The sequence below is a fragment of the Eublepharis macularius genome, chromosome 6 (genome assembly GCF_028583425.1).
Source record: "Eublepharis macularius isolate TG4126 chromosome 6, MPM_Emac_v1.0, whole genome shotgun sequence".
Classification (NCBI taxonomy): Eukaryota; Metazoa; Chordata; class Lepidosauria; order Squamata; family Eublepharidae; genus Eublepharis; species Eublepharis macularius.
In genome coordinates, this window is record NC_072795.1 from 104365926 (window position 1) to 104391957 (window position 26032).

The 26032-nt window shown below is 41.1% G+C and overlaps 1 protein-coding gene across 7 annotated transcripts in view; it reads right to left on the minus strand.

Annotated features, from left to right (window-relative positions):
• Positions 1-14787, minus strand: part of LOC129331747 (lysosomal acid lipase/cholesteryl ester hydrolase-like) — an 83035-nt gene extending 68248 nt beyond the window's left edge. For 2 of the 7 annotated variants that reach the window (XM_054982239.1, XM_054982232.1), the window contains exons 1-7: positions 14718-14787; positions 10041-10188; positions 5920-6031; positions 4390-4507; positions 3344-3542; positions 2557-2666; positions 1679-1818 (exon numbers count right to left, since the gene is read on the minus strand). In XM_054982239.1, the coding sequence (XP_054838214.1) occupies positions 1679-1818; positions 2557-2666; positions 3344-3542; positions 4390-4507; positions 5920-6031; positions 10041-10117 (756 nt within the window). In that variant the 5' untranslated portion in view covers positions 10118-10188; positions 14718-14787. Of the gene's footprint in view, positions 1-1678; positions 1819-2556; positions 2667-3343; positions 3543-4389; positions 4508-5919; positions 6032-6931; positions 7495-8555; positions 8601-8645; positions 8817-10040; positions 10193-14717 lie in introns of those variants that run through there. The other 5 variants (XM_054982233.1, XM_054982236.1, XM_054982235.1 and 2 more) reach the window with 5 other exon arrangements.
• Positions 14788-26032: the final 11245 nt, after the last annotated feature.

The following is a 26032-nucleotide window of genomic DNA, read 5'->3' on the forward strand; positions in this document are numbered from 1 at the left end:
TCCAGAACCAGGCAGTGACCCTGAGACTGGGCTTGGGGAGAGAGCCCCTAAACACTATAGAGACACCTGCCCAGGCAAGAGAGGTGCTACAAATAAAAGTAAAATGCACAAAATGGGTGCACAAACCAAGAGTGAGATGCACCAAAGAGGTGAACAATATGAGAGAGAGCAAACAGAAAAAGTGAGAGACCTCAAGCGAGGAACCCACAAAGCTGGGCCCCAGGGCCAAGCAGTGGCCCTGAGACTGGGCTTGGGGGGAGAGCCCCTAAACACCACAGAGACACCTGCTCAGGTGGGAGAGGTGCTCCAAATAAAAGTAAAATGCACACAGTAGGTGCACAAAACAAGAGTGAGATGCAGCAAACAACTGCACAACAACAGAGAGAGCAAACAGAAGAGTGAGGCCCTCAGGCGAGGAACCCACACAAAGCTGGGTCCCAGAGCCAGGCAGTGGCCCTGAGACTAGGCTTGGGGGAGAGCCTCAAAACCAAAACCAAAGGAAACAACAAGAGTGTGGACCCTCAAAAGAGCAGAGAAAGAATTAAGGAGAAACAAGAAAATAAAAAGGGAGGTCTAGGTCCAGAACCAGGCAAAGGCCTGAGACTATGATGGGGTGGGGGGGGGGGAAAGCACCCTCATCCCTCACCCAAAGACCTTCCCAGCAAGGTCAAGAGCTGGAAATAAGAGGCTTGTTTTCAGTCTCTTTTAAAGCAGCAGCAGCCAAAAGCTCAATTCCACTATCTCTGTCACGCCAATCCCAGCAACAGGTTCTCCCTCTCCCTCTCCTTCTGTCTACTGGGACTGAAAAGCACGAGGCAGAGAGCTCTGCCTTATATAACTAATACTCACATAGAGCAGAACAGGAAGTCTGTGGTTGGCAGACAGACCTGCCTAACAGGGTTAGGAGGGTTGAGATTGGTATTCCCATGGCTACAGAAGGCCCACCTCCACAGTTGGCTAGGGGATTAACCCCCCTGCTCCTCACTGTATAGGGCAGAATCGAAGCTTTCCAGTTGGCAAGGAGAGCTGCCTACCAAGGTTAAGTGTGCTAAGACTGGGGTTTCTAATGGCAACAAAAGTTCCATAGAATTCCAGGCCTATATTGCCTGGGGAATCAATGGATCAGCACCAGCCTGTCTGGCATCATGAATCATTCATGAATCGAATCAAACCAGACAAAAAGTCATGAATTTTGTAAAAACCACGGCCCCACAACATGCATTTTCGCAAAACACAAATTGGCCTGATTCATCACAAAAATTTATTTGTATTTCAATTTATGCCCATGTCTACTCAGGGAGCTCTGCAGTGCCAACTTCAGCAAAGTCACACCCATCTAAGTCCATTCACTTACAAGAGTCTAACACTGCTTAAGGCGGTATTGCTGGAGAATGAACTTCAGTGGAATGTCTGCAGTGTAAAAGGAAGAATTCTCGCTTTAGGATCATGAATCTCTGGGCACGTTCAGAAAGCACTGCCTTCAGTGTTGAGTAACAGCTGCCACGACCAGAGGAGGGAATTCATGTGAGCGTCAAATAGTGAAAATGGGAGATGTCATCAAGCAATGCTGCACTTACCGTTCAAAGGACATAATCTAACATTTTGAAATAGAGATTCTCAAGTTTTGTTGCAGCCTTACATTGCTTTGATCCCAACAGTTATAACATAGAGCCAATACCTTGACGGAGTTTTCAGAAAGAGTAAGTAATAGCTTTAACATAGGGCTTGGAGCGTGCTTAATAGAGACCACGGGTGCCAAGGCAAAAAACATTTTGATTTTTTGAGACAGCTCTGGCTGGGCCGAAAATGCTATGAAACCTAGGGGAGAAAGGACAACAGGCTTTAAGATCTGTTCATAAGTATATATTTACCTAACGAGTTCACTGTCCTTATGTAGGTTTGCTGCCAGCTGACCAGAAAAGGGGCCTGGCTGGAGGGGTGTGTTTGTAAGTTTTTGTTTAGGACCAGCTATTAGGACAGGAAAAAGCAAATACATTTTTCCTTCAGACTTTTAAAGCCATAGACTTTAGGGAACTGATAGAATTTGTCATAGCCTCTGCTCCTGGAGTCACTAAAAACTGCAAGGCTCTGTACTGAGACTTCCCTCTCAGATTAATTCTGGACTTTGCCTACTTGCCTATTTTTTATTTCAAGTTCTGTCAACCCTACAATGTAGCTAAATAGTAAGCTGAGCCTAGCAGGAGAGACACAATGACCTGTTTAATGAAAATCCCTGAACTGTTCTTATTGAGGGAAAACCTTGACTCACGATGTTTTGTCAATGCATTTGATTCAGAGCAGATCTTAAGATCAAACACAGGAGAGCTACTGTCACCTGTCCCCCTCCCAAGGCCTCAATACCACTGCTCCTAGGTGAGTCACATTGGGACATGGTGTGCACAGGAAGGCTGATAGTCAAGTAGGTTTGATCCCATCACCACACCAATGGTAACTTTGGTCATTTATACCTGGCCCAATGAACCAATGAAGCCGAACACAGTTCAGGATTTCACAAAGAGCAAATGAGGATATTTACTTTATTCCATGTTAGCTTACCAATAGAAGCACCTTGAGAATAGCCAATGTAGTACAATTTCTCCTGTTGAGTTTTCTGTAGAATAAAGTTGATCGTTGCTGGCAAGTCATACATGGCCATTTCATGGAAACTGTAATAAAAATAAGCAATACCTGGCTATTAAGGGTCTGAAAGAAGATGGGTGCATCTGAGAATGTCACCTTCTTTTGGTATTAATTGCAATAATAACAAAAATAAGGTGTTTCATAATTACAGTAATTCATATGAAAATGAAACAAATATCCCATCTAAACAGCCTATAATGGGGAAAAGGCCATTATTTTCTCTAGTTTTTTTGTTTTTCACCTCCTTTGAGTTCAAATTTATCCCATCATTGTTTTTGCTGAGGGCAGAGCCCGCAATTCATCTCTGAAGTGGTCACTGGAGACGTTAAACAAGGACAGCTGAGTTCTGTGTTTGTTTACCCATGAACTTCACTGGGTGATCTTGGGCTAGCCACTCTCTCAAAACCTAATCTAGTGCATTGGGTAATTGTGATGTCAAAATGCACTGAGAACTTTGGAGCATTAAAATAGGTATCACAGATAGATTGGAGGAAAGGTTTCTCCTGACAACCCCACAATGTCCTATGATTGTTTTCTTAAAGTTATGAGAAATAATTAGTAAATTTTAATTGCAGGTTGATAGGCTTTGATTAAATGATTTGTATTCCCAGTTGTATACTATATCACAACAATCTGATTATTTTCTTACTGTGACTCCAGAGATAAAAGATACTTTAAATTGTGACTTATTCATTCCAAACACCTGAAGTCCCAGAATTCTTCTTGGTCAGTTGAGAAATTCTGGTGTCTCTGAGACCATCTGCACCCTCTGCTGTTTGCTAGCCAAACGTCATAGCCAGCATCTGCTAATATGAAACCGAAGCTGTTGTCAGCCATATTTTCAACCCAATGGCTAGCTTCTGCAAGTATTCCATGCTGGAGTAGCACAACAGGCTTTGGACCTAGTTTACATAAAAAAGAGATTTGTAAAAGTTGAGAATTTCTATTTCATGATATCCAGGGCTTTTTTTCTGGGAAAAGAGGTGGTGGAATTCAGTGGGTTGCCCTCAGAGGAAATGGTCACATGGCTGGTGGCCTGGCCCCTGATCTCCAGACAGAGGGGAGTTTAGATTGCCCTCTGCAGCTGCAAACTCCCCTCTGTCTGGAGATCAGGGGGCAGGGCCACCAGCCATGTGACCATTTTCAAGAAGTTCCGGAACTCCGTTCCCCCGCGTTCCTGCTGAAAAAAAGCCCTGATGATATCAAAATTTCAGAGGGCCTACATTTATAACTTTTTATTTCTCACGCAATATTACTCGTGGCCTTGATTGGCAAAATATTTTAATGAATTTGTCTGTTGGCTAACATTTTTAATTGATTGGTTGTTAACAAGAAAAGGTATTTTTTTCCATATGAGTGAATCTAGAATTTTTTTCCTGTATCCACACTAATGATGTACATTGTGTGACATGTTCATATGCCCTGTCCTTGAAATATATATGATATTTCCAGAGGATCAGGAAGCCAGGATACTATTATGTACATTTATTTCATTTTCCACATCAACTTCAGAACTCAACTAACAAGTGTTATCAAAAGAACATAGCTATTCTCCCTGCAATACATCTGGCCAGTTTGAACTAGTTAAGTTTATGTTCCAAGCACACAATTTCCAAATTCCGGAGATATCACTTTGAATTCTAAAAGCTTTAGCATTTACAAATCCCTGCATTAATTTATAATTATTAAAGCTTTCCTTCATGTTTGATATTCTGGAAGTATTTTCCATAGTTTTAAAAAATAGAATACCTCCAAAGGTAAGATTTTTTCTTCCATAGGGAATTCTATTTATTGTCAAATAATAATCATCATCCGTCAAGACTTCATACTCTTCACTGGGGTATCCTCGGAAAGAAATCACCTGACTCTGAAAGGAGAGAAACTGAACTCTTGAGAAGATGCAGAAAATTCAAAAATGTTTTAATCTATCTGGCAGAGAGAAGGTTTTGAAGAAGGAAATGCACAGAAGTTAAGTTAGTCTATTTGTACTTTATTTTAAAATTTTGTAAATTTACACATAATCATTAAAATATAGAATAGAAAACATTAGAACTTACACAAATGGCCAATAGAAACCTCACTAAGATATAGCAACGAGTCTCTGAGTATCTTATAATGTCGAACAGCCTAGAAACCAAGAAGGTCCCACTCTTCCATTTGTGTTCTCCACGCTCCTCAGTATCACCATCCTTGAGAACTAGGGCAGAGGTACATCTGGACTCCTTAGTTCTGTCTTATTTAATGAGGACATGAGGAGAAAGGTGCCAGTTTGTTCTGCATCTTTTTATTCAGGCACTTTCTTTTATCCCAGATGAATGAGCTCAATGCAGGTACAAACATTACATATCTTGTTCCTACTCCCTCTCTCAGTCTGATCAAACTCAGAAAAGGGCAAGGCAATCTTCCTACAGCTCCTATAAGGAGTTTCATCATCCACTGGAGCCTTTCCTAGATTGTGGGTTAGTGGTAGTGTCTCATGATGACCGGTTACCTGTTTACTGACCCCAGCTGAGAGCCACTCCCTAGTCTTCTCCCGTTAGGCTTCCCAAATAACTTTCTACTCCCACTGGCTCTCCTCCACTCTCTCCCACTCTTGCAGTGAGAGAAAATGGAGGGTGGGTGGGTGATGGAATGGGAAAAGAGATCACTTCCAGTTGCCATGTCTGTGTTGCTATAGGAATTCCCCATGTCTCTATGATCTTTACCATAGACACTAGGGTATTTCTAAAGTGTTGGACTGGTAGTGAAATCCCTCCCAGGTGATATTCTGGAATTGATGTTGCTGCATCAGCAACACTCCCCCTCCTCATGCTCTGCCTCCAAAAGTTCCCGAAGACCACCAGCATCCCATGGACGTCTTATTCTTGCTGCATCTGGCATGCTCTAACTTCATTCTGTTCCCTCCCTCTCATCTTGTTCTCATTTCATCATTGGCTCATTTCTCATTTCATGATTGGATCCTGCTGTCTGCTGATGCAGAGTATGTCAACTGTATATGCTGCAGGCCATGGCATCCAAAATGGCATGGGACCAGGGATTGGATAGGTTGTTGATTCTAGGGGTAAATATCCAAAGCAAGCATTATGTATATACCCACTGTATTTTTAATTTACAGTTGCCTGTCCACTCCCACAGATCCAGTGTATCAATGTCCAAATTTATGAATTCCATAGGAAACCAAAAGAGCAAATCTCCCTCAGATTAAATTTATATCCCAGCCATGGTTCAGACCCCCTTTTGCTCTACTATTTCAGAATATTTATAAACTATTTAGCTTACAACATTCATATGAATTTCAGGATTTCCATCTTTTTCACTTCTGGTGAGTTCTTCTGAGCTTACAGTTGTGTGTATTAGACATGCTACTGCAACAAACCACCACATCTTACTTCTGTAAAACAATTGGGGGTGGAAGAGAATAGGAAAAATCCCACATCAGTATTTTTATCAGTAACAGTGACAAAACATTTCTCGCTAGTCCAAAATTCAGCTTGTACTCCTGTATAACCTTCCATATTCACTGCAATATTGAGTTAAAAATTGAGTTGTGTTGTGTGCATACGCAGAGGACATAGAGAGGCCCTTTGTTCACATGATTTGAATGTGCACTGGCACCCCAAGACGAGTACAGTCTAGGAGGTTGTGTTCTAAATGATAGTATCAAATGTATCATCAAAAGATCGTCACAAAGGTAAAACTTTCACTGACAGAAGAAAACAGAAAAAAAAATCTTAATTTTTACCAGCATTACTCTGATGTAGCCTAGAATCTGCTTATTCAATTACATCTCAAATGTACAATATAGCAACTTAGTAGGTATTGCCAGCCTCACAAAATCCAATTTTCAATTTTTTTAAAAAAGGGGTATGATTCTAGTCTTCAATAACGTGAAAATGTAAGACACATTTTCACAAGTGCAGGAAGTACAGTCAGGGAGACCACGGGACACTTGCACATTCTCTATCGGCACTTTTTTAAATTGTTGGAGCCTTTTCCCAGAAACTTTTCTTGAACCCTCTTAATAACTCTTCACTTCCCTCTCCAATGCCTTTTGATTGCTCTTTTGCCCCGGCCCCTTCTCATCTTTCCATTTAATTCTGTCTTCTTTCAGAATACCAAAGACATTCACAGTGTAGATATTTTCCTCTTTCTCTGAGACAATGGGGATTTTTGGGGGAGAAAAAACCTGTTAGAACTGTGAATAAATTCTATAACAAACAATAATGACATGACAAAAACAGACAAAATTTTAAAAACAGAGTCAAATGCAGAATGTAAGTGAACATATTACCGTCTAGAGTTGTCTTGCTGCATTTAGAAGAGAGCAGTGTGTTTTGCTGATGCTTTCTTATGTGGTGCTGGCAATGAAACAATTATCTATTGCCAGAACAATACCTTTCCATATTACACAATAGCAGAAGTATTCGAATGGACAGGTGGTTTCCATGCTCACTGGCTTTCATTTGTTGACATTAAAGGCTATGCTACATACCAGTAATTAATGTGGTTGTGTTGCTGCCAAGTTACTAGATAGTTTCATCAGGAACGCCCAACTAACTTTTGTGTCATAGATCAAAGTGATAACATCATAATAAATATGGTACATGGTGACAGTGTTTCCTGTACTTGAGCTCCCTGGAATACAAGCGAGTTTCCCCAATGGGCCAAAGAGTGCCCCCTGGGACTGTTACTGGATAGGAAAATGGCATACTGGAGAAGCCTGAAGCCCTTTCACTATACTCACTGTACTCCTGATCCAAATACACAACTAATATCTGACAGTCACACTGGGTGGGAATTCTGAGCCCAACCTGTGTACTTTGTAATGTGTGAGGGCCAAGCTACAAATGACAAATGACACTTGAGCGGCAAGTGAACAGACTCAAGTGTATTCCTCCCTGTTCACTTGCACTCCACTCAATCACATGATCTACTGGAGCGCAAGTGAACAGGGAGGAATACACATGAGTCTCTTTACTTGCTGTTCAAGTGTCATTCATCACTTGTAGCTTGGCTCTGAATCAGCATAGGGATGCTTCCAGTGGACCACTTTATAATCACTGCGTTCTATGGTACAGTGGTAATGGGAAGAAGACCTTGGTCTTTTTAGTAGACTGCAAAGGGCCTGATAAAAAGTAATATTTCCCCAAATTATGTTCATGAAGCTGGGAATATTATGGAAAACACATGACCTTTTATTTAAGACTTCTAGGAATGTGCTTGAAGGATCTGGTTATGGAGATTAATTCATGACACATCCATTTATGGCTTTTTAGTAGCATGCTTAATCTTTTTCCTTCTTCCCATGCCGATATCTTTAGTTGTTAAGCGATGACTAGATTCATTGCACATTTCTTCTTTGGTCTTCAAAGGTGGGCACATGTGATGCCTGATACATGTGCTTAAATTAAGGCTTCTATGTTATAGAAAAAAGTCATGTGTTTACACTTAATTTTGTACAGAGCTTTGGTCTATCTGAAAGGCAAGCATGCTTCCAGTCCTTTAGAATTCAGAGGACTGCATCATAGCTGTTAATCCTCACAACTACTGTCACGTGCAGCAAACAGCCTGATGTGTAGGCGCTGTTTGCAGTAAACAGGTGTGACACAGGCTTCCTTTCTTCATTCTACAATCAAACCTTTTCCCAGTTTAAAATACAGGCACTGCTATGCTAATGAAACACTTCTGTTCCTGCATAAAAATCACTGCCTAAGCCTGTCCCACTAATCCATACCATTTTAGATTCTGTGATAGTTGAAGCTGGGTGTTCAAGTAAAGTGATCAAGTCATCTTGTGCTACTTTAAAATATAAAAATGTTTAATATCATAAGAAATGTGGCTTTAACTCAGCAGGGTTGTTACAGGGAGTGGAACTTCTTTTTCTGAAATTTTATTTTTTAAATATAGCTACTGGCCTTTCATATTCTCTTTTCCTCTTTTGAAAGATCCATAGGAGTTAGCCATGTTAGTCTGTAGTAGCAAAATCGAAAAGAGTCCAGTAGCACCTTTAAGACTAACCAACTTTACTGTAGCATAAGCTTTCGAGAATCACAGTTCGTCTTCTTCGTCTTTTGAAAGGGAAATTCTCTTTGGTTTCTCATTAACTTATCTGAGGCTTTTTAAACCATGTGATTGTATAAATTTCCTCATGTGGATTTCTGGCTGTTGTTTTGCCACTGTAATATGATACAAAAGGTAAAAGGATATATTCAGACAAGTACAGAATTGTATTTAATCTTTTGTTTAATGGCTCACCTTTTTCTTAATTTTTCAGCTATGCTTATAGTATATAAATAAATACATTACTTCTTAGAGATTTATACTGAATCTTCCTCTTCATGAAAGAGGAATTGATTTGAAATTGACTCAAATTCTTAAAGAAAGGAATAGAAAAGGAATTAAGAGAATTCCACTTAACAACCCTAGGTGTAACCCTGGGCCAAGCTACAAGTGACGAATGACACTTGCCTGGCAAGTGAACAGACTCATGTGTATTCCTTCCTGTTCACTTGATCAAGTGGAGCGCAAGTGAACAGGGAGGAATACACGTGAGCCTGTTCACTTGCCAGGCAAGTGTCATTCGTCACTTGTAGCTTGGCCCTCAGTCACACCTCAAGAACCCGCATTCAGGTATTATTTATCTACAAGCTGGGTGACTCCATGAAATCCTACCAATTTCAGTGTCAGCTATATATTGATAGTGTTTCCTCTTTCTCTAGCCAGAACTTTATTTTATTTGTCTTACTGTCTTTCTGCACAGTTAAAGGAGTTCACTATAGTTCACAAAAAAGATGAAACATACAATCAACATTACATACAATATAAATATATTTAAAACCCTCAAAGCCAACCAAAGTTCTCTGAAAGCAGTATATTAGTGAAAGTAGTAAAACCAAAAAAGCAACACATTACAAAAGAAAAAAAAGAATAAATAGCAGCCAACTGATTTTTACCTTCCAAATCTATGGTCCCGCTTCTGCAATAGCTTGTTGGAATGCTTTATTACCACTAAAAACTCAAAAAAATCGAAGACCAAATTTCTAATCTTTCTTTACAAGCCTTCTACATTTTGTATAACTATCTTTTGCCCACATCACTATAGCCATCCACCTCACAGTCCATCACCCATCCCAGGTACAGCCTTGATTGATTCTGCCTTTTTCTTTGTTCTCCATCTGTTCAGTCTGACTTCAAGCCATGTATTTTCTCCCAGTACAACACTGCTAAAATATCATTCTTGATTTCTGCCCTCTCAGCAAAAATCTTTGTTCATTCTTTTATTTTGTGGCAACAACATAGACAATCTGAGATCTCTTTTGCTTAACAGAAGTTATTTGTTGCAAAATCTCACTGGAAAATCCAGGCAAAATCTTTGAGCTGTATGAACAAAGTACACTTACCTCAGGTGTTCACTTAGGCCCTGCCTTTTGACCTTGAGATAATGATGCAGTAACTGACTAACGGCTGGAAGTAGCATGCACGTTTAACTGAATCCAAGTGATGAAAAAAATGCAGTAAAACCGCTTGGCAATAGTTGCTTGAAGCATTCTGCCTTAAAGCATTAAAACATTACTGAAAACATTCAGTAAGTATGTAGTCATCTATTGTCTTAACCAGGGGTCATTTTGTAGAAAAAGAGCTGCAGGAACTCATTAGCATAACTCATTTGCACAACTCATTTGCATATGCCATGCCCCTTGACATCACCAGAAGCGTGTCATTAGCATAACTGATTTGCATATGCCCACCCCCTGACATCATCTATCCTGGCTGTTTTGGATCCAATCCTGGCCATTCAGGGCTGAAATTGGGCCAAAAATGACAAAAAGGGGCTGAAAATGGCTGAAAAGGGGCCCAAAATGGTCAGTATTGGGCCACTGCTGAGTGGGAGAGTGATCCACCACATGTCAGAGGCCTGATCCTGGCCATTTTGGGACCAATCCTGGCTGTTTTGGGTCTGATCCTGGCTGTTTTGAGTAGAGATGGGCAGGAACCACATTACGAACTTCAAACACCCACAAAGTTTGCGATAGCGCAATCGCGATCCAGCGGTTCATGATTGTCCACGGCCAATGAACCAGCGTTCAGGAGAGGCCTGGTTCAGTGCATTCGGCCGTGGTTCGGGAAGCCAGACACTCAGGCGCCAGCAATCAATTCCCCTGGCAACAGAGCTGGGGGAATGCCTGAACTCTGTCTGCACTCCTTCTGTTGCCCTGGAAACCCGAATGGAAGCCCAACTTAGCTTGATCGGCAGGTCTTCCTTCCAACCACAGAGCTGCAAAGCAGTTACAAGTTGGGAGAAGACACCCAGGGGAGGGAGGGGGAAGGGGATGTTCTGTAGCCATGGGTACTCCAATCTCATCCCTGCAAACCCTGATAGGCAGCTCTGATGGCCAAACACAGACCTCCTGCATTGCTCAATGGGACCTGTGCTTATAAAAAGCACTGGGCTCCCAGGCTGGGTTTCAATTTCAGCAAGCAGTGGAGTGGGGCAGAGCTGTTGCTTGCCACTTGCTAGCCTTTGGGGAGAAAGACTGAGAGTATAATTCAGCTTGGATTTTTGTGGGAGTTTCCTGGGGGCCTTGGATTGGAGAGGGTATAACTCCAAGATCCCTTTTGCAATCTTGTCCAAACTTGAGTGATGGCTGTAGGAGAGCCTGCAAAAGACTTCCCAGGAATATGGGCTTTCTAAGTGCCATGGGGGCCATTCTGTGCCCAACGAACTGCGAACTGCGAACCAGTTCGGCAACGGAAAATGTTTGTTGTGGTTCGCTATCTCGGGATCGTCATCAGCACCAAACCACAAACTGCTGGTTCATTAAATGTTTTTGGTTCGTGCCCATGTCTAATTTTGAGCCTAAATTGGGCCGTTTCAGCTCCGATCCAGGCCGAAATGGGCCCAAAATGGCCAAAAATCAGGTGGGTGGGATCACCAGACATGTGACCTTTTGAGAGAACTACTAGAATGTGTTCTGGCACGTTACCCCTCAAAATGAGTCCTGGTCTTAACTACTGTAACCTTCTCCTCTCTGTCCTTCTGTGGAAACAACTCAGGCCTCTTACCACTAACCAGAACTCTACCAACAAAATCTTATTGCTCAGATTGTTGCCCAGTGCCTCCCTCTCCCAGCCTGTATCTTTTGCATCACAAAATCCTCCAGTATTCCTACATTCGTGGCATGGATGGATATATCTATTTTAATTTCAAGGCAGGACCTTCTTGAATGAGGCACATATTTCTCCCAGTGCTTTCAAGAAAAGTAGCCTGACTGCCTGAATACTCCGGGAAAATGTTGAGCAAGGGTCTTTTGTCTGACCCTCCAAAGCTTCTAGCACCCATAGCTATAAGTAATTGACTCAGGATTGCAATTCTCAGAATCTCACAAAAACTCTCAGAATCTCCCTCACAATATAACAACAACAACAACAACAACAACATTCTACTTATATACCGCCCTTCAGGACAACTTAACACCCACTCAGCAGTTTACAAAGTATGTTATTATCCCCACAACAAATACCCTGTGAGGTGGGAGAGGCCGAGACAGAAGCTGTGACTGACCCAAGATCACCCAGCTGGCTTCAAGTGGAGGAGTGAGGAATCAAACCCGGCTCTTCAGATTAGAATCCCATGCTCTTAACCACTACATCAAACTGGCTCTCAGAATCTCCCTCACAATATAAACTTCCCTAGTGATTCAATCATAAGTCCAGGAATGGTCATCATCAGCCCATTCCTAGCCACTGTCAAAAGGGCCAAGTTGTGCCTCTTTCTATCCTAAATCAATCATCTGCAACCAGAAACATCTCCTGGTCTCCATTTCATCACCCTAGTATTCTTCTCTGGTACCCCTCCCCCTTACAATAGAGAATTTGAACTCTCCTCTGACATCCCGGTTCCTGACCCTCATACCAATGGGATCTTGGATCCTTGAATGTACCAATCACAGGACAACCAAAATTCTACCAATGGGCTACCCACTTTGGGGTCAATGCAATTTCAGTTCCCAATTCTGCACCAAATTTGGCCAATAGCAGTGCCCCATTTTGCACCCAAATAAAGATCATACCAAGCCTCCATTGCCCCACCTTCCCCCAAGAAGGATGCCACACACAAAGAATGGGTTCTACTAGGATTTATTTCTTAAACTGATCTAAACCATATTAATGCCCAATCCTCAGGGACAAGCTACAAGAGACAATTACATGAAGATATACTCGTGAAGGGAGTCACAATGTTTGCCAGGAAGCTGAGTTTTAAAAGAAATCAGAAGGCTTTGTCAATTTCCCCTCTCTACAGAGCCAGGGAAGAAGGCTCCTCATAGGGTTTGTTAATTTCCTCTTTGCCTAGGGAAGTCAGTTTCCCCTCCCCTTTTAGGAGGGGAAATCTTAAGCCTGGTTCACACAGGAAAACAAGGTGGAAATGAGACTACAGATGGTGGCGGATTCATTTCATGGTTTGAATGTTCCTTCAAGTAAACAAAGTTCATGCAAATAGAAAACTGGCACAGATGGTAGAAAGGTTCTACCCCTTCTCTTTCCCTGCTTTGCTGTTTTCTGTTTGCAGGGCATTTTTTTAAACCATAGATGACACAAATTTAAAAAAAAAACTGTGATTAGGCATGCCACAAATTCCCCATCAAGCATGTTTGACAGTTGAACTTACTGTGTTCAACTGTGACATTCAGATGTCAGCCAGTCAGTCACACAGTCTGTTTGGTTTCCATTGAAATATTGAATAGTATGATCACCTGCTGAACAGGTTTGTATTTATTTTTAAACTGTGCATGTGCAAAATGCTGCAATCCAAACAGACTGGCAGTCATTAATGTCACCAGGAACTATTTAGAAGAACACCAAAAGGTAGGGGTTTTTTTTAATAACATAGTATTTATTTAAGACTTATTTAAATGTTTATGACTGCATCCACCCAATGAGCCACTAATTTTGTAGCGTTTTCCTCCGTGGCACAGCTAGAAGGCTTTTGGAGCTGAGTTCCTTTTTTTAATGGTAATTACTTTAGCAGTAATTTGCACTAATAGTCTAATATCTATCATGCTTTCTGAATGTCCAGCTTTTATTTTAAAAGTATTTAGTCCTTTTCATTGTGGACTTCCTAAACTTCACCTTGAAGGATGTTTCACAGGCTAAAGGTTAGCAGGAGGTATTACGAGAGCACCTTACTTTATGCTGAATTGCTTTTTCTCAATACCTCTGTGACATGTGTAGATATTGAGATCCTGATAGAATCTCATTCCTTCGCAGACTCATCTACATTAACATTTAAAATTAGTCTGAAAGTTATTATAATTTACTTAAATATCTTCATTTCTTTGAAAGAATTTTGGGAGGGTTTTTGAGAGCTCTGGGAATTATATTGTAAAAGAGAGAGAGAGAGAGAGAGAGAGAGAAGAAAGTACCCAGCATTCCTTAGCTGAGACCCGTAATAGTTAAGCATCTGGTTTCATGCAGAATGTGGCAGCCAAGTGTTCTTGTTTCCTGCCCTCTCTCCTTATACATGTACATGGATGTTTTATTCTTCTTGTATGTTGCTTGCTGCCACAACTGGATTTGGTGGTCACCTTAAGGAATTTTGAGAGGAAACCACAGGAGGAAATGCCCAGCTTGGGGGCCATCATCGGGCTTTGCTCTCAGGTGGGAGGGGAGCCACAGCATGGCTGCACTCCAGTGGGGATCACTTCTTGCCACCCTGTGGTCGGCTCCCAGCAGGCAGGCTGGGATGGATGCTATCAGATGGCAGGTGGTGCATTCAACACCTGCATCTATGTCCTATGCAGTGTCAATGCTCCAATGGCTATAATCAATAAAGTTGTGCCCCTGTTCCTTCTTCCATCCCAGTGTGTTGTGTCTTCTTGCTCTGTGCCTCTAGCTGCAAATACTGAGCATGTGAAAAGTGCATGAATGTATCCAGAACCACAAATCCATGCGTATGTTACAGATATTATACAGGTGCAATATATAGTTGGAAACATAGATCTTAAAACAAAATTTACTTACAACACTCCAAAACTTCCACAAAGTTTTGAGAAAGATATAAACAAAGATATAGAACTAACCTGTATAGTTGTATCAAGCAGGTCCTACAGCAACAGAATTTCAAAGAAGTGTAATGGTTTGACTCGGTTTTTATCTCATCTGAGAGATAACAATTCAAGGTTTTCATTTAACCCATGAAAGAGTCATTATTATCAGAATCCATTCTGTCTCTTTTTAAGATAGCACTTTGTCGTTATGGCATTCAGGTCTGAAAGTAGCCGCAAGTGTAAAGTATTTTAGACCACAGTTATGTTCTAGAAAGGGGTATCTTTAAGTTGGATATTAATTTTGTGTTTTGTAAATACATATTCTAAGTTTTCTCAGGGTCTTCTCAGAAGGACATTTAAAATAATATATACTACTCAAGCAGAAGTGCATGTGGTTAAGTTATTGAAAACATATTGTTTCTTGTCATGTGGATTAATGAAACTTTTAGTGCTGCTTGTGAGCTTGAAGACTGAGTACTTTCCACAAGGAAAATGCCGTATAGGTGGGCAGCATCCCAATTTGTTGTGAATTTACAGGTATTAATGTGCACCAATTGATCTTTCAAATGGGTTGTTCTTTTTAAAATAAGATTTTATTTATTTATTAAAACATTTTTACCCCACTTTTCCTTGTGGTTCAAGATGGCTGATGATTGGTTTCTTGTCATACATAGAATATCATACAATATATTCCAAGTTCTATAAGCTTTTCCTGAGACTGCCACTTTATATGATTGAAGGTTAGGCTGCAAAGGAGATGCCCAAAGCCATTCCCCTCCCTTACTTTGTAACAGCCCTCTCCTGTTGCAAGTAGGGGCCTTGGAGTAAGCAGATTGTGTAACACCTGATGTGGATAACCCCTGGTTGCCAAATTCTGTTCTGTAATAGTTACCATCCCTGTGGAACTCTTGAAATTAGTACTGGATATATAGTAAATTCTTCTTTAAATGAAGTGGGTGGGGGCTATCATACCTGAGGAATTCTTTTTTTATCACTGGATTTCTTATATTAAGTCATCAGCATCTTTCTATCCTTAGCAACCATAAAATCCAAGAAATTAATTTGTCTATCATTTGCATGCAATTCATAGCTGATGTTCTCATTCAGAAATGTTGTGAAATGCTATCATCAAAGACATGATCACTGAAAATAATTCAGGCTGAAATCCTAAGAACATTTTCCTTAGAGAAATACCCATGGAATAAAATTGGACTTCTAAGTAGACCTGCTTGGGAATGCTTCACGTGTGCTTTGCAATACAAGCCAACCAATGTAATGACCTGACTATGATCTTGAGGAAATAGGACCTTTGATAAATTGTATCATTCAGCTCCCTGACTGGGCAAAAACAGCCACAGGTTCAGTGCTCTGGCCCTGCAGTACAAGCAGCTACTACACATCTGTGGAGTTGCGCAAGCTGAACTTTGTCAGTAGTTCACTTTGCACGTAACTGAAGAAGTTCAAACAAGGTAACTTCGCCTGGCAATTATGTACTGTCACAGGTCTCAGCATACCTAAACAGAAATATCTGTGATAAAATGCCACTTCACCCATAGGCATCATGGTAAAAATTACAACTTTGGAGAGTAAATGTTTATATTACATTCTGGTAACACCCAGTAATTAACCTAACCTTCATGGGCACACAAAAGGTTACCAATCAAGTTTTGCCAGCTGGCCAACTCTCTGCCAGGATGTGGAGGGTGCACGTTCACATTAAGAAGTTTAGTTGATTAAACTAAGGAGCTGCTTCCTACCACCTCAAGACTCATGATTAATAGGCTCTTTTAAAGAGAGACTTGTATTTTTACATCAGGTAGGATGGAAGGGATTAAAGGGGGGGAATTTGTTCTTTTCTGGAAGAAGAAAAATTGGGAAATGGCCAGGAATAGACTTGACTTTGGAATGGGAAAGCTTCAGGAACAAGAGGAACTTGAATGAAAATGCTCAAGAGTGGCTGAAAGAGAGAGGCCTAAATATGGCTTGCACTAAAAATGTGATAATTCTGACATGATTGTGCCAATTTTTAATGTCCATCATCGAAGAGTAAGTTTCAGTCCTAGGATGAGGAGATTGTGTTCCTTAGTCATTTTATTTTTCCTTTGCTCAGAAGTTGTTAGACAATTTTAGCTCAGATGTATATACTTTTCTTTCTTTTTTAAAATTAAATTGGTATTATATTGATGCCCTGACCTGGATAGCCCAAGCAAGCCCGATCTTGTCAGATCTTGGACACTAAGAAGCATTGGCCTTGACCTTCAATGAAGACCAGGGTTGCAGAGGCAGGCAAACACAAACCACTTCTGTTAGTCTGTTACTTTGAAAACCCCAGCAGTGGTCAGCATAAGTCAGCTATGATTTGATGGCATGCTCCACCACCTCGTATGGAGAGCCAGTTTGTTGTAGTGTTTAAGAACAGCAGGACTCTAATCTGGAGAACTGGGTTTGATTCCCCACTCCTCCACTTGAAGCCAGTTGGGTGATCTTGGGTCAGTCACAACTCTCTCTGAGCTCTCACCCACCTCACAGGGTGATTGTCGTGAGGATAATAATAACACACTTGGTAAACTGCACTAACTGTGGCATTAAGTTGTCCTGAAGGGCAGTATATAAATCAAATGTTATATTATTATTATGTTGGTATGTCTGCAAGCCTCACTTGGACCAAACTTCCCAATATACAAAGAGAAAGCAGGGAGAATCCTGTCTGAATCTGAATTATTCTGAGATCCCTCTACATTTGGAGAAAGTAGTCAAGAAAAGCTCAAGGTTCTTTATTTTGAAAAATAAAAATGGAGTATATAATACCCAGGAGACTAGATATATCTCCTCACTGTTGTTGGGATTCAGATGATGCTCCCTGACTCGGTTAAAAGACTAGAGGTAGTAGTGGATCCAGAACTATTAATGGAGAAGCAAGTTAATGCAACTTTAAAAAAAAGACATTCTATCAGCTTCTTTTAACATGGAAGATCACATCCTATATTGACTTGGAAGATCTGACCATGTGGGGCTATGCTATAATTACCCCGAGTCTAGACTCCTGTAATGCACTGTATATGGACCTGCCCTTAAAGACCTCAGAAACTCCAGTTAGTGGAGAATGCCACAGCCCAGTTACTATTGTTCACCAGGCAGAACACGCACATTACCCATTCTGCAAACACTACATTGATTATTGACAGTTACCAAGTTTTGTTCAAGGTTCTGGTTATCACCTACAAGGGCCTGAATGGCTTTGGACCCACGTACCTGCAGGACTACCTCCCTCACTATGACACCTTCTGAGAGTTTTGTTCATCTGAGCAAAACCTTCTAATAGTGCCAACTCTGCAAATGGTTAAAGTCAGCAGCTGGCCATTCACATGCATTTTCAGTGATGGCTCCCACCTTATAAAATGGCTTGCCTGAGGTCAGAAAGGCTCCCCACTAGAGTTGGGCAAGGACTGGGAAAAACCCATGGGCCATGGGTCTGTGGCATTTCATGGATCACAGACCACAAACTTTTTCATGGTCCAGCGCCGGTTCGTGAACTGACCGCTTCATTGGTCTGGACTGGTGATGGGAGTGCTATAATTCCCTTGCTCCAGCTGCCTGGCGGGCCCACCAGTCAGCTGGAGCAAGGGAGAATTTAAATGTTAAAGCACTCCCCGCACTGCTTGCAAGTGGCACCGGGAGAGCTCTAACCCTGCCTTGTTCCAGCTGACTGGTGGGTTGCCAATCAGCTGGATCAAGGGGGATTTAAATGTTAAAGCATCCCTGGCACTGCTTGCCAGCAGGGCAGTAAAGCTTTAATAGACCATGGACCAATGGACTGGCGAAAAGTCCATGGGGTCCATGGAAAATGGGCATCCCACCACCCGCTGGTTTGCAAATGCTGAACTGGCCCAGTCCGTGTTAAATTTTAGTACATTTTCTGGTCCATACCCACCTCTACTCCCCACATTTCTGTGGGGAACCATAAAGTTCAAACAGGAATTTTAAAATATAGATTAGAACTGCAGTAGGATTGCATACCACAGTAATAATCATTGTAGGTATCACCTGCTTTTACTGCACTGTCTACCTTGTAATTCATTTCCTGTATTATAGAATACCTTGCCTTAGATAGTTGATTGCATTATTCTCTAATCCTGTAATCCTATCCCTATTGTATTGTTCATTTGTTGTCTTATGCTGCACTGTTTATATTCTGTAATTTGCCTTCACACTTGGTGAGAAAGGTGGACTATAAGTAAATAAATAAATTCATATTCTTGTAGTAATGAAGTAATCTTATTTACATTGGAAGGGGGCAGATACTAGTGAATCCCCCACAGATACTAGTGAAGCCCTCAACAGGGTCTAGTGTCTTAGGACTGGAGCCAGCTGGTTAAATTTCATATTCCCCATGGTACTATAAGGTGCCTGTAAAACCCATTTTACCACAGATTCTGCTTGACTTTTACCTTGGACATTATTCCCACAACCACCTATATTTTGATAATATCATCTGATCCTCACCACATTGTTTTGGTCTCGAGTCCAGTATCGCCTTTTCAGTGATCAAAACGTACTCCCTCTATTCTTCATCAGTGGAAAAGCTGGTAGGATGCAACCCGTAGACAGTCATGTTTAATTTTTCTAAGAAAAAAATCCACTTTTGAAATTCTACATGGCAGCAAACATGAAATACAACAGGCAGAGGCACACAGGTCATTGCACCCCATACGAAGTGTGTAAACAAGCACACGCTAGTTTTGCCCGATGTGCCTTTTAACAGGTTTGCTCTGTTCCCCCTGTACTCTAGTTTACCACAACATGGGCACAAAGTATCACTCCTGATTCTGGTGATGAAACCTATTGTGCACACATTGTGAGCACATAAGCTTCGTGCCCATGTTGTGGTAAAGGCACACAGACTGGAAGCAGGTCCATTGCACTTTATCCCACATTGACCATTCGGTTGCTGGGCTAAAATGTCATTCGTTTCTATTATGAAAATAAGCTAAACATATTTGCACGTTTTTCAGTCACTGATAAAATCTATCATGATATTCCTTACATCAGCAAACAGTGAACCACTTTGTGCTGAAATATGCAGAAGAAAAGCATTTCACAAACCCAGCATATAGCAGTGTTATGAAAGCAGCTGTCAGCAGTGAACCACATACTTTCAATGTTCTGTTACATTCTACTATGGCCAACAAATAGAACCCAACAGGTGGTACTTTTTACAGAGTGCATGTAGATAAAAACTGTAATGTGGAAAAGCTTACCCTCTACCTTAGACATTAACAGTGCCCACCTGTGAATGACAGGTGGTAAAGCTTGTCTCTGTGCATAGAGAGAACATGATGTACTGCTTCCCCAAGATGCCCCTTGTCTGGGCTTGCTGCACAGTAAGTACCTCCTCTATTTTCTTTTACATCTTCATTTCTATTTTTATTATTGTTGTTGATTCTCTGGAGTTAATTTTGCATCAAAATAAATTTTGACTGACTGACTGAATCCAATAATCCTTTTCTTTTCCTCTTTTTCAGGAATTTGGATTCAGTTTTTTAATCAATTTGGTTTTGGTCAAAGTTGCAGAAAGGAAAGATCTGCAAAATTTCAGAAGTTTACTCTATAGATGCTCAAGGGCAGGCAAAGTCTTCCCAAACCCTCCTGTCTTCCTGCCCTTGTTACAGCTCCACCTTGTGGTGTATAAAATAAAACAACTGCCAGAGCTGAAGTTATAAAAGGGTGTATGGATTTCTCTTCAAAAAGAATTGAAGAAGAAAGCCCTCTTTTAAGGAGAAAGAAGAGAATAAGAGGAAATAGTAGCTGTATCTAAAAAAGTGAATTTTGGAAAAATAAATTCTGCTCCCTATAATAACCCCATTATCACTTATCAAGTCTGGTGCAATGATGAATATTTGCCCAGCATGGTTTAAAAAGAGCATCCTCTGCCCAACATTTAACATATAGCGGAGAACATTAGAACATTTAATGAGCCTGCTTTATTATCTGTATTCTTTGATGTTAAAAAAGAATAAAAATTTATCATGCTATGGTTCATGCCTGATCAGTTTAATTATGTCGTTATAAACTTTCAGGCTGGGAAAATTCGAACCATGCCTCCCGGCACAAAGCCGGGACACGTGCCTTTGCAGGGCCGGTGAAAACCCGCTCCTGCTTCCTTCCTCCAGCCACACAGGCCCGCAAACAATGGCCCAGGTGAGTTCGGGGCCAGGGGCTTCTTTAAAAAACATTTTAACAGGTTCATTTTTGATTGCATACAAGCACATATAAGGCTCTTACAGTACAACCCTTGAATTCAGCAAGAGTCCAGTAGCACCTATAAGACTAACAAAATTCATGGTAGGGTATAGTGAATATCGTGAGCTGTGACTCATGAAAGCTCACACCATACCACAAATTGTGTTAGACTTATAGGTACCACTGGATTTTGGCTTTTTTCTACCCATCTTGAGCTATACTCTTGAATTCAATCCACTTCGACGGCTGCAACTGTGTTTAGGATTCCACCACAAGTCTCAGTTCCTCAGTTTCAAAAAAGAAAGGATATTGTTTACTCACATGATGGCTGTTGTGAGATGACTAACATTAGACTTCTCACCATAGTTCATCTAAAGTGAAATTTTAAGGGAGATCTGCAGATTCCTGCCACGCCAACGTGTCTAAGGAATTTCATGAGTTCTAAAAAGCAGTTTCAACAAGACTAGTAAAAATTCCTGGGATGCAGCAAAGTGCCACTAAGTTACTAATGGGTTTTTTTCCCTAACTAAACAAAAATTTCAGTGTATTTAGAGATGCTTACTAGTTGGTAGTTATTTTCAAGAAATGATAAGGAAAGGATGGTGTGGAAAGGAAAAATATTAAATGTCTAGTGAATTATCTGAGAACAAGGTTGAAATACCTCAGCAAAAGTTAAAACTAACCATTCTGAATTGACAGTTGGGCCTCCAAATTGTAGTGTGCAACCTACTTGACAATTTACAGCTCAATTGTTGACTCATATACATCCTTGCCCTGAGATGCACGAGGTTGGCTTGTAAACAGCATGCAATTTAACAACCTGCCTGATGAGGTCAGGAAAATTCCTGCTCTTCTGTTTTTCTGCACTAACCAAAAGAGAGAGGAGAAACCTCTCCAGGAGCACAGAGTTCTCTTGACTGATTGTATATTAATACATACAATATACAGAGGAACCCATCTGTTTTTCTGCAGCAGATATACAATGGAATTATGCGTAGACTTGCCAGATCTCCTGCTAGCAACACAGTATGTATAACCGCACCCGACTAACTATGCAGCAACAATAAAGTGTGGATCATAAACTTTAATTAATGAATCTCATGCACCAAATTATACCTTGAATATTTAAAGTGTATGTATAGTATCATAACACCATAGAGCTTACAATGAATCCTAGAGCAGCACTTCTGGGTCTGCACTGAAAATCACATTGTAGACTGACTGATTGACCGACCACCCTCTTGACTAAAAAACACAACTAGACTACTAAAGGACTTTTTAGAAGTCTGACGAATTATCATTATTAAATGGTTTGCAACCTGCAGAGTCATTTGTTGTGACCAGTCTCATAACAGCCATAAGACATTAGCCGCTATAGAAACTAGATTCTTTCTGACCAAAGGAAATATCTCATTTATGATGTCTAAAAACCAAGGACATTCGAGAACAATATGGACATTCATGGACATTCAAGGACCAAGGACATTCGAGAACAACATTGTAGACATGGCAGTGGCCTCATGTCCCTCCCTCCCCAGTTTTCTACTAGGCACCGGCTGCTGGCTGGCAACTCTATCAGGAGGGCATTTGTAAGAAGTGAATGAGGTTGTGGTTAATGTCTGGAATTTAAGACTGTCTTCACTGTATATATTATACTGTATATATCATACTGTGTTTATTGTATTGTTCTCTGATTTTGTAGTTCAGATGTACTACATTGCTAATTGTAAGTATTATAATTGTATGTATAATGGTTCATTGCATTGTTTTCCAGTCCTGTAATTCTCATTTTGCTCTCTGTATTAAATGCCCTTCAGTTTTGTGGTTATATATAACACTGTCCTTATTGCACTGTATTTAGTCATAATTCATTTTGAGTCTCAGTCAAAAAGGGAGGCTATAAGTGACACAAATAAATAAATACCCCTTGACTTACTCTATATTGCTGTTTAAGTCACTTGGGTTTGATTTAAACACGATGCTGGCAGAGCAGAAAAACTCACCTGCACATTCACACAGCATCTCATTTAAAGAAGGCTGCCTGTACAAAGCAGCTATGCATGTTTAATAGTAGGCCAGCCAACATAACATCTGCAAGGCATGCTTGCTTAGCAAGTCTAGCTGCTTTTGATGCATAGCAGCCCAAATTAAACAAGATTTTGTACCAAGTTCCTCAAAGTAAACGCCTTTGCCTCATCAGACTCCCCTTTAAATCCAGACATAGGGCCAAGCTACAAGTGACAAATGACACTTGAATGGCAAGTGGAGTGAGTGGAGGGCAAGTGAACAGGGAGAAATACACTTGCCATTCAAGTGTCATTCGTCACTTGTAGCTTGGCCCTGAGTTTTGAATGATATGAACACATAACCTGGGAAGGATTAGAAAGGAATATAGGTTAAATTAATGTTTCAACATAACCAACTTTTGATTCACTCTACCAGTCCTCAGTGGAGTAGATTTTGAACAGATGTTGACTCAGGAAAATGTGATTTGTATACATCAATACGGCTCTGAAAGAAAAATGTCAGAAATTTAATTTTTAAAGAGGAAGGAGTTGCTTCCTAGACAAAATTTCTTCCCTGTTGTTTCTTATTATTTTCCAGGGTGTGCAGTTCAGTCTTAATGGTCAGTCATAGCCCAGTTCACATTTCCATCTATTTACATGAATCAACATATCCATCCATCCATCCATCTCATTTATACCCCACCTCCCCCACAAACAGCTCAGGGCAGCTAACAACATATACAAACGATTGCATTAGCGTCTCTTTCTTTGAGATAAGCAATACTAGTTTAAACTATTTTAGATAGCCAATATATTTTTCTTTTAATATGTACCATGTTTAGATTGCTCTTATTGGAACCTCCAGCCACTGAAAGGAACTAAGAGCACAACTTCTTGAAGATTTGAAAGCTGCACCTATAACTGATAAAGCTTCTTCTACAATCACTCCTCAGCCATACATCCTTCTTGCCAAAGAGAATCTGCAAGTATAGCAGCGAAACAGTTACAACCATGACAGTAAATAGCATTGTCAAGTAGGAAATTTCTTATCAAACCAGCAAAATTCCATATTAATTTCACTTTTCTCCTCTGGAGAGAGAAAGGCAGGGGAATAAGCCTCCCGAGCATGATCCCAGGGCAGTGCAACAATGTCACTCCTGGGACTGACATCATCATACCGCCCGATAGCGCTCCCATGCTTTGTAGCAAGCCAGTTTGGGCCCTAAATGGGCCTATTTGAGGTCTAAATTGGCCTGCTGTGAAGCATGTGCATGCTCCCGTGCCTGTGTGATGACGTCCCGTGCCTGTGTGATGACCTCAGAACATCTGAGGTTATTTCCCATTTCCTGATAGAAGGGGGCATGCTAAAAATATCTGGTCAGTGGTGGGGTCTCTCTCAGGTGCTCCACCATATGGACCTCTGACACCATATCTTATATGGATGTGTTGACTTGCAACTACACAAAATAACCCTGCACCTTAGAGGATGAGGCTATTTTCAGTGTATCCAAAGGCTAGCAAGTGTCAAGCAAGAGCTCTGTCCCACTCCACTGCTAGCAGAAAGTGAAACCCAGCCTGGGAGACCATGGCTATTTATAAGCATGGGTCCCATTCAGCAACACAGGAGGTCTGTGTTCGGCCATCAGAGCTGCCTATCAGGGTTTGCAGGGATGAGATTGGAGTGCCCGTGGCTACAGAACACCTCCCTCCCCTGGGTGTCTTCTCCCAACTGGTGACTGCTTTGCTGCTCCATGGTTGGAAGGAAGCCCTGCTGATCAAGAAAAGCTGGGCTTCCATTCGGGTTTCCAGGGCGACAGAAGGAGGGCAAACAGAGCTCAGGCTCTGTTGCCAGGGGAATAGATTGCTGGCGCCTGAGTGTCTGGATTCCCGAACTGAGCCCAAACGCCCCGATCCAGGCCTCTCCCGACTGCTGGATCGTTGGCCATGGCCGATCACGATCCGCTGGGTCACGATCGCGCGATCGCCATTTTCGTGAGTTTTTGACGTTCGTAATGCGGATCGTGCCCATCTCTAATCAAGACTTAGAGATTCCTTGCTTCCATTCTCAGGCAATGAATGACAGCTACCTGAAACCCCAAGAAGCCTTACAGGGGTCTGGCCCTAGTTTGAGACTTTTCAACCTCAGGATTCATTTCTGAAAGTACAGGTACACATTCAGTCACTCACTTTTGACAGGAAAATATATATATATTAAAGCTCAGTATATATATAATAAAGTTAACTATATTTAGCTTTATTAAGTAATTCAGATTATAAAGAATGTATGCTGAGCAGGAACCACTCTATTTAAGCACATGCAATCAGCAAAAGAAAATAAAGTAACCATACATCCATTAATTCTCTGTTATTGTGTAAAAAGGAAACACCTGCTCTAGTAGGATTTTTAACCCAACTGCTAGCACATTTTGAACAATATAGTGAACAAATCCCCTTTAAGGCTGTTCAGAGGCAAAGCTTCCACAACTGGTTCCATGCATGCAGTATCCTCAGAGAAGTTCCACTAAGCTCCTGCAAAATTTCCAAAATACATTTCCACTTATGCAATGATGGAAGTGCAAGTAGAATGACACTTCAAGGTCCAAGCCTATGATCTGCCTAATGTTGAGGTTACACTTTTATTTTTTATATGTGATCTTTTTGATTGAATGTGTTTTAGAGACTTTTTTGTGATAACACTATTTTAAATTATAAATATATAGCATTCAATGTGTTTGATCAACCCAGCTTTTCACTACATCTTGCCTGACTTCCCTCTTTGTTACATCCCCTGTCACACATGGCTTGGGTTTGTGCAGGTCTCATGATAGCCTTATCAGTGGCAAACAGCCAAAGGAGAATCCTTTTTTCCACTAGGGAAAAAGCTGACTGGATGCAAACCCATGTATTGCAAAAGCCAGGGCTTTTTTTGTGGAAAAAGAGGTGGTGGAACTCAGTGGGTTGCCCTCGGTGAAAATGGTCACATGGCTGGTGGCCCCACCCCCTGATCTCCAGACAGAAGGAAATTGAGATTGCCCTCTGCGCCGCCAAGCGGTGCAGAGGGTAATCTAAACTCCCCTCTGTCTGGAGATCAGGGGGCAGGGC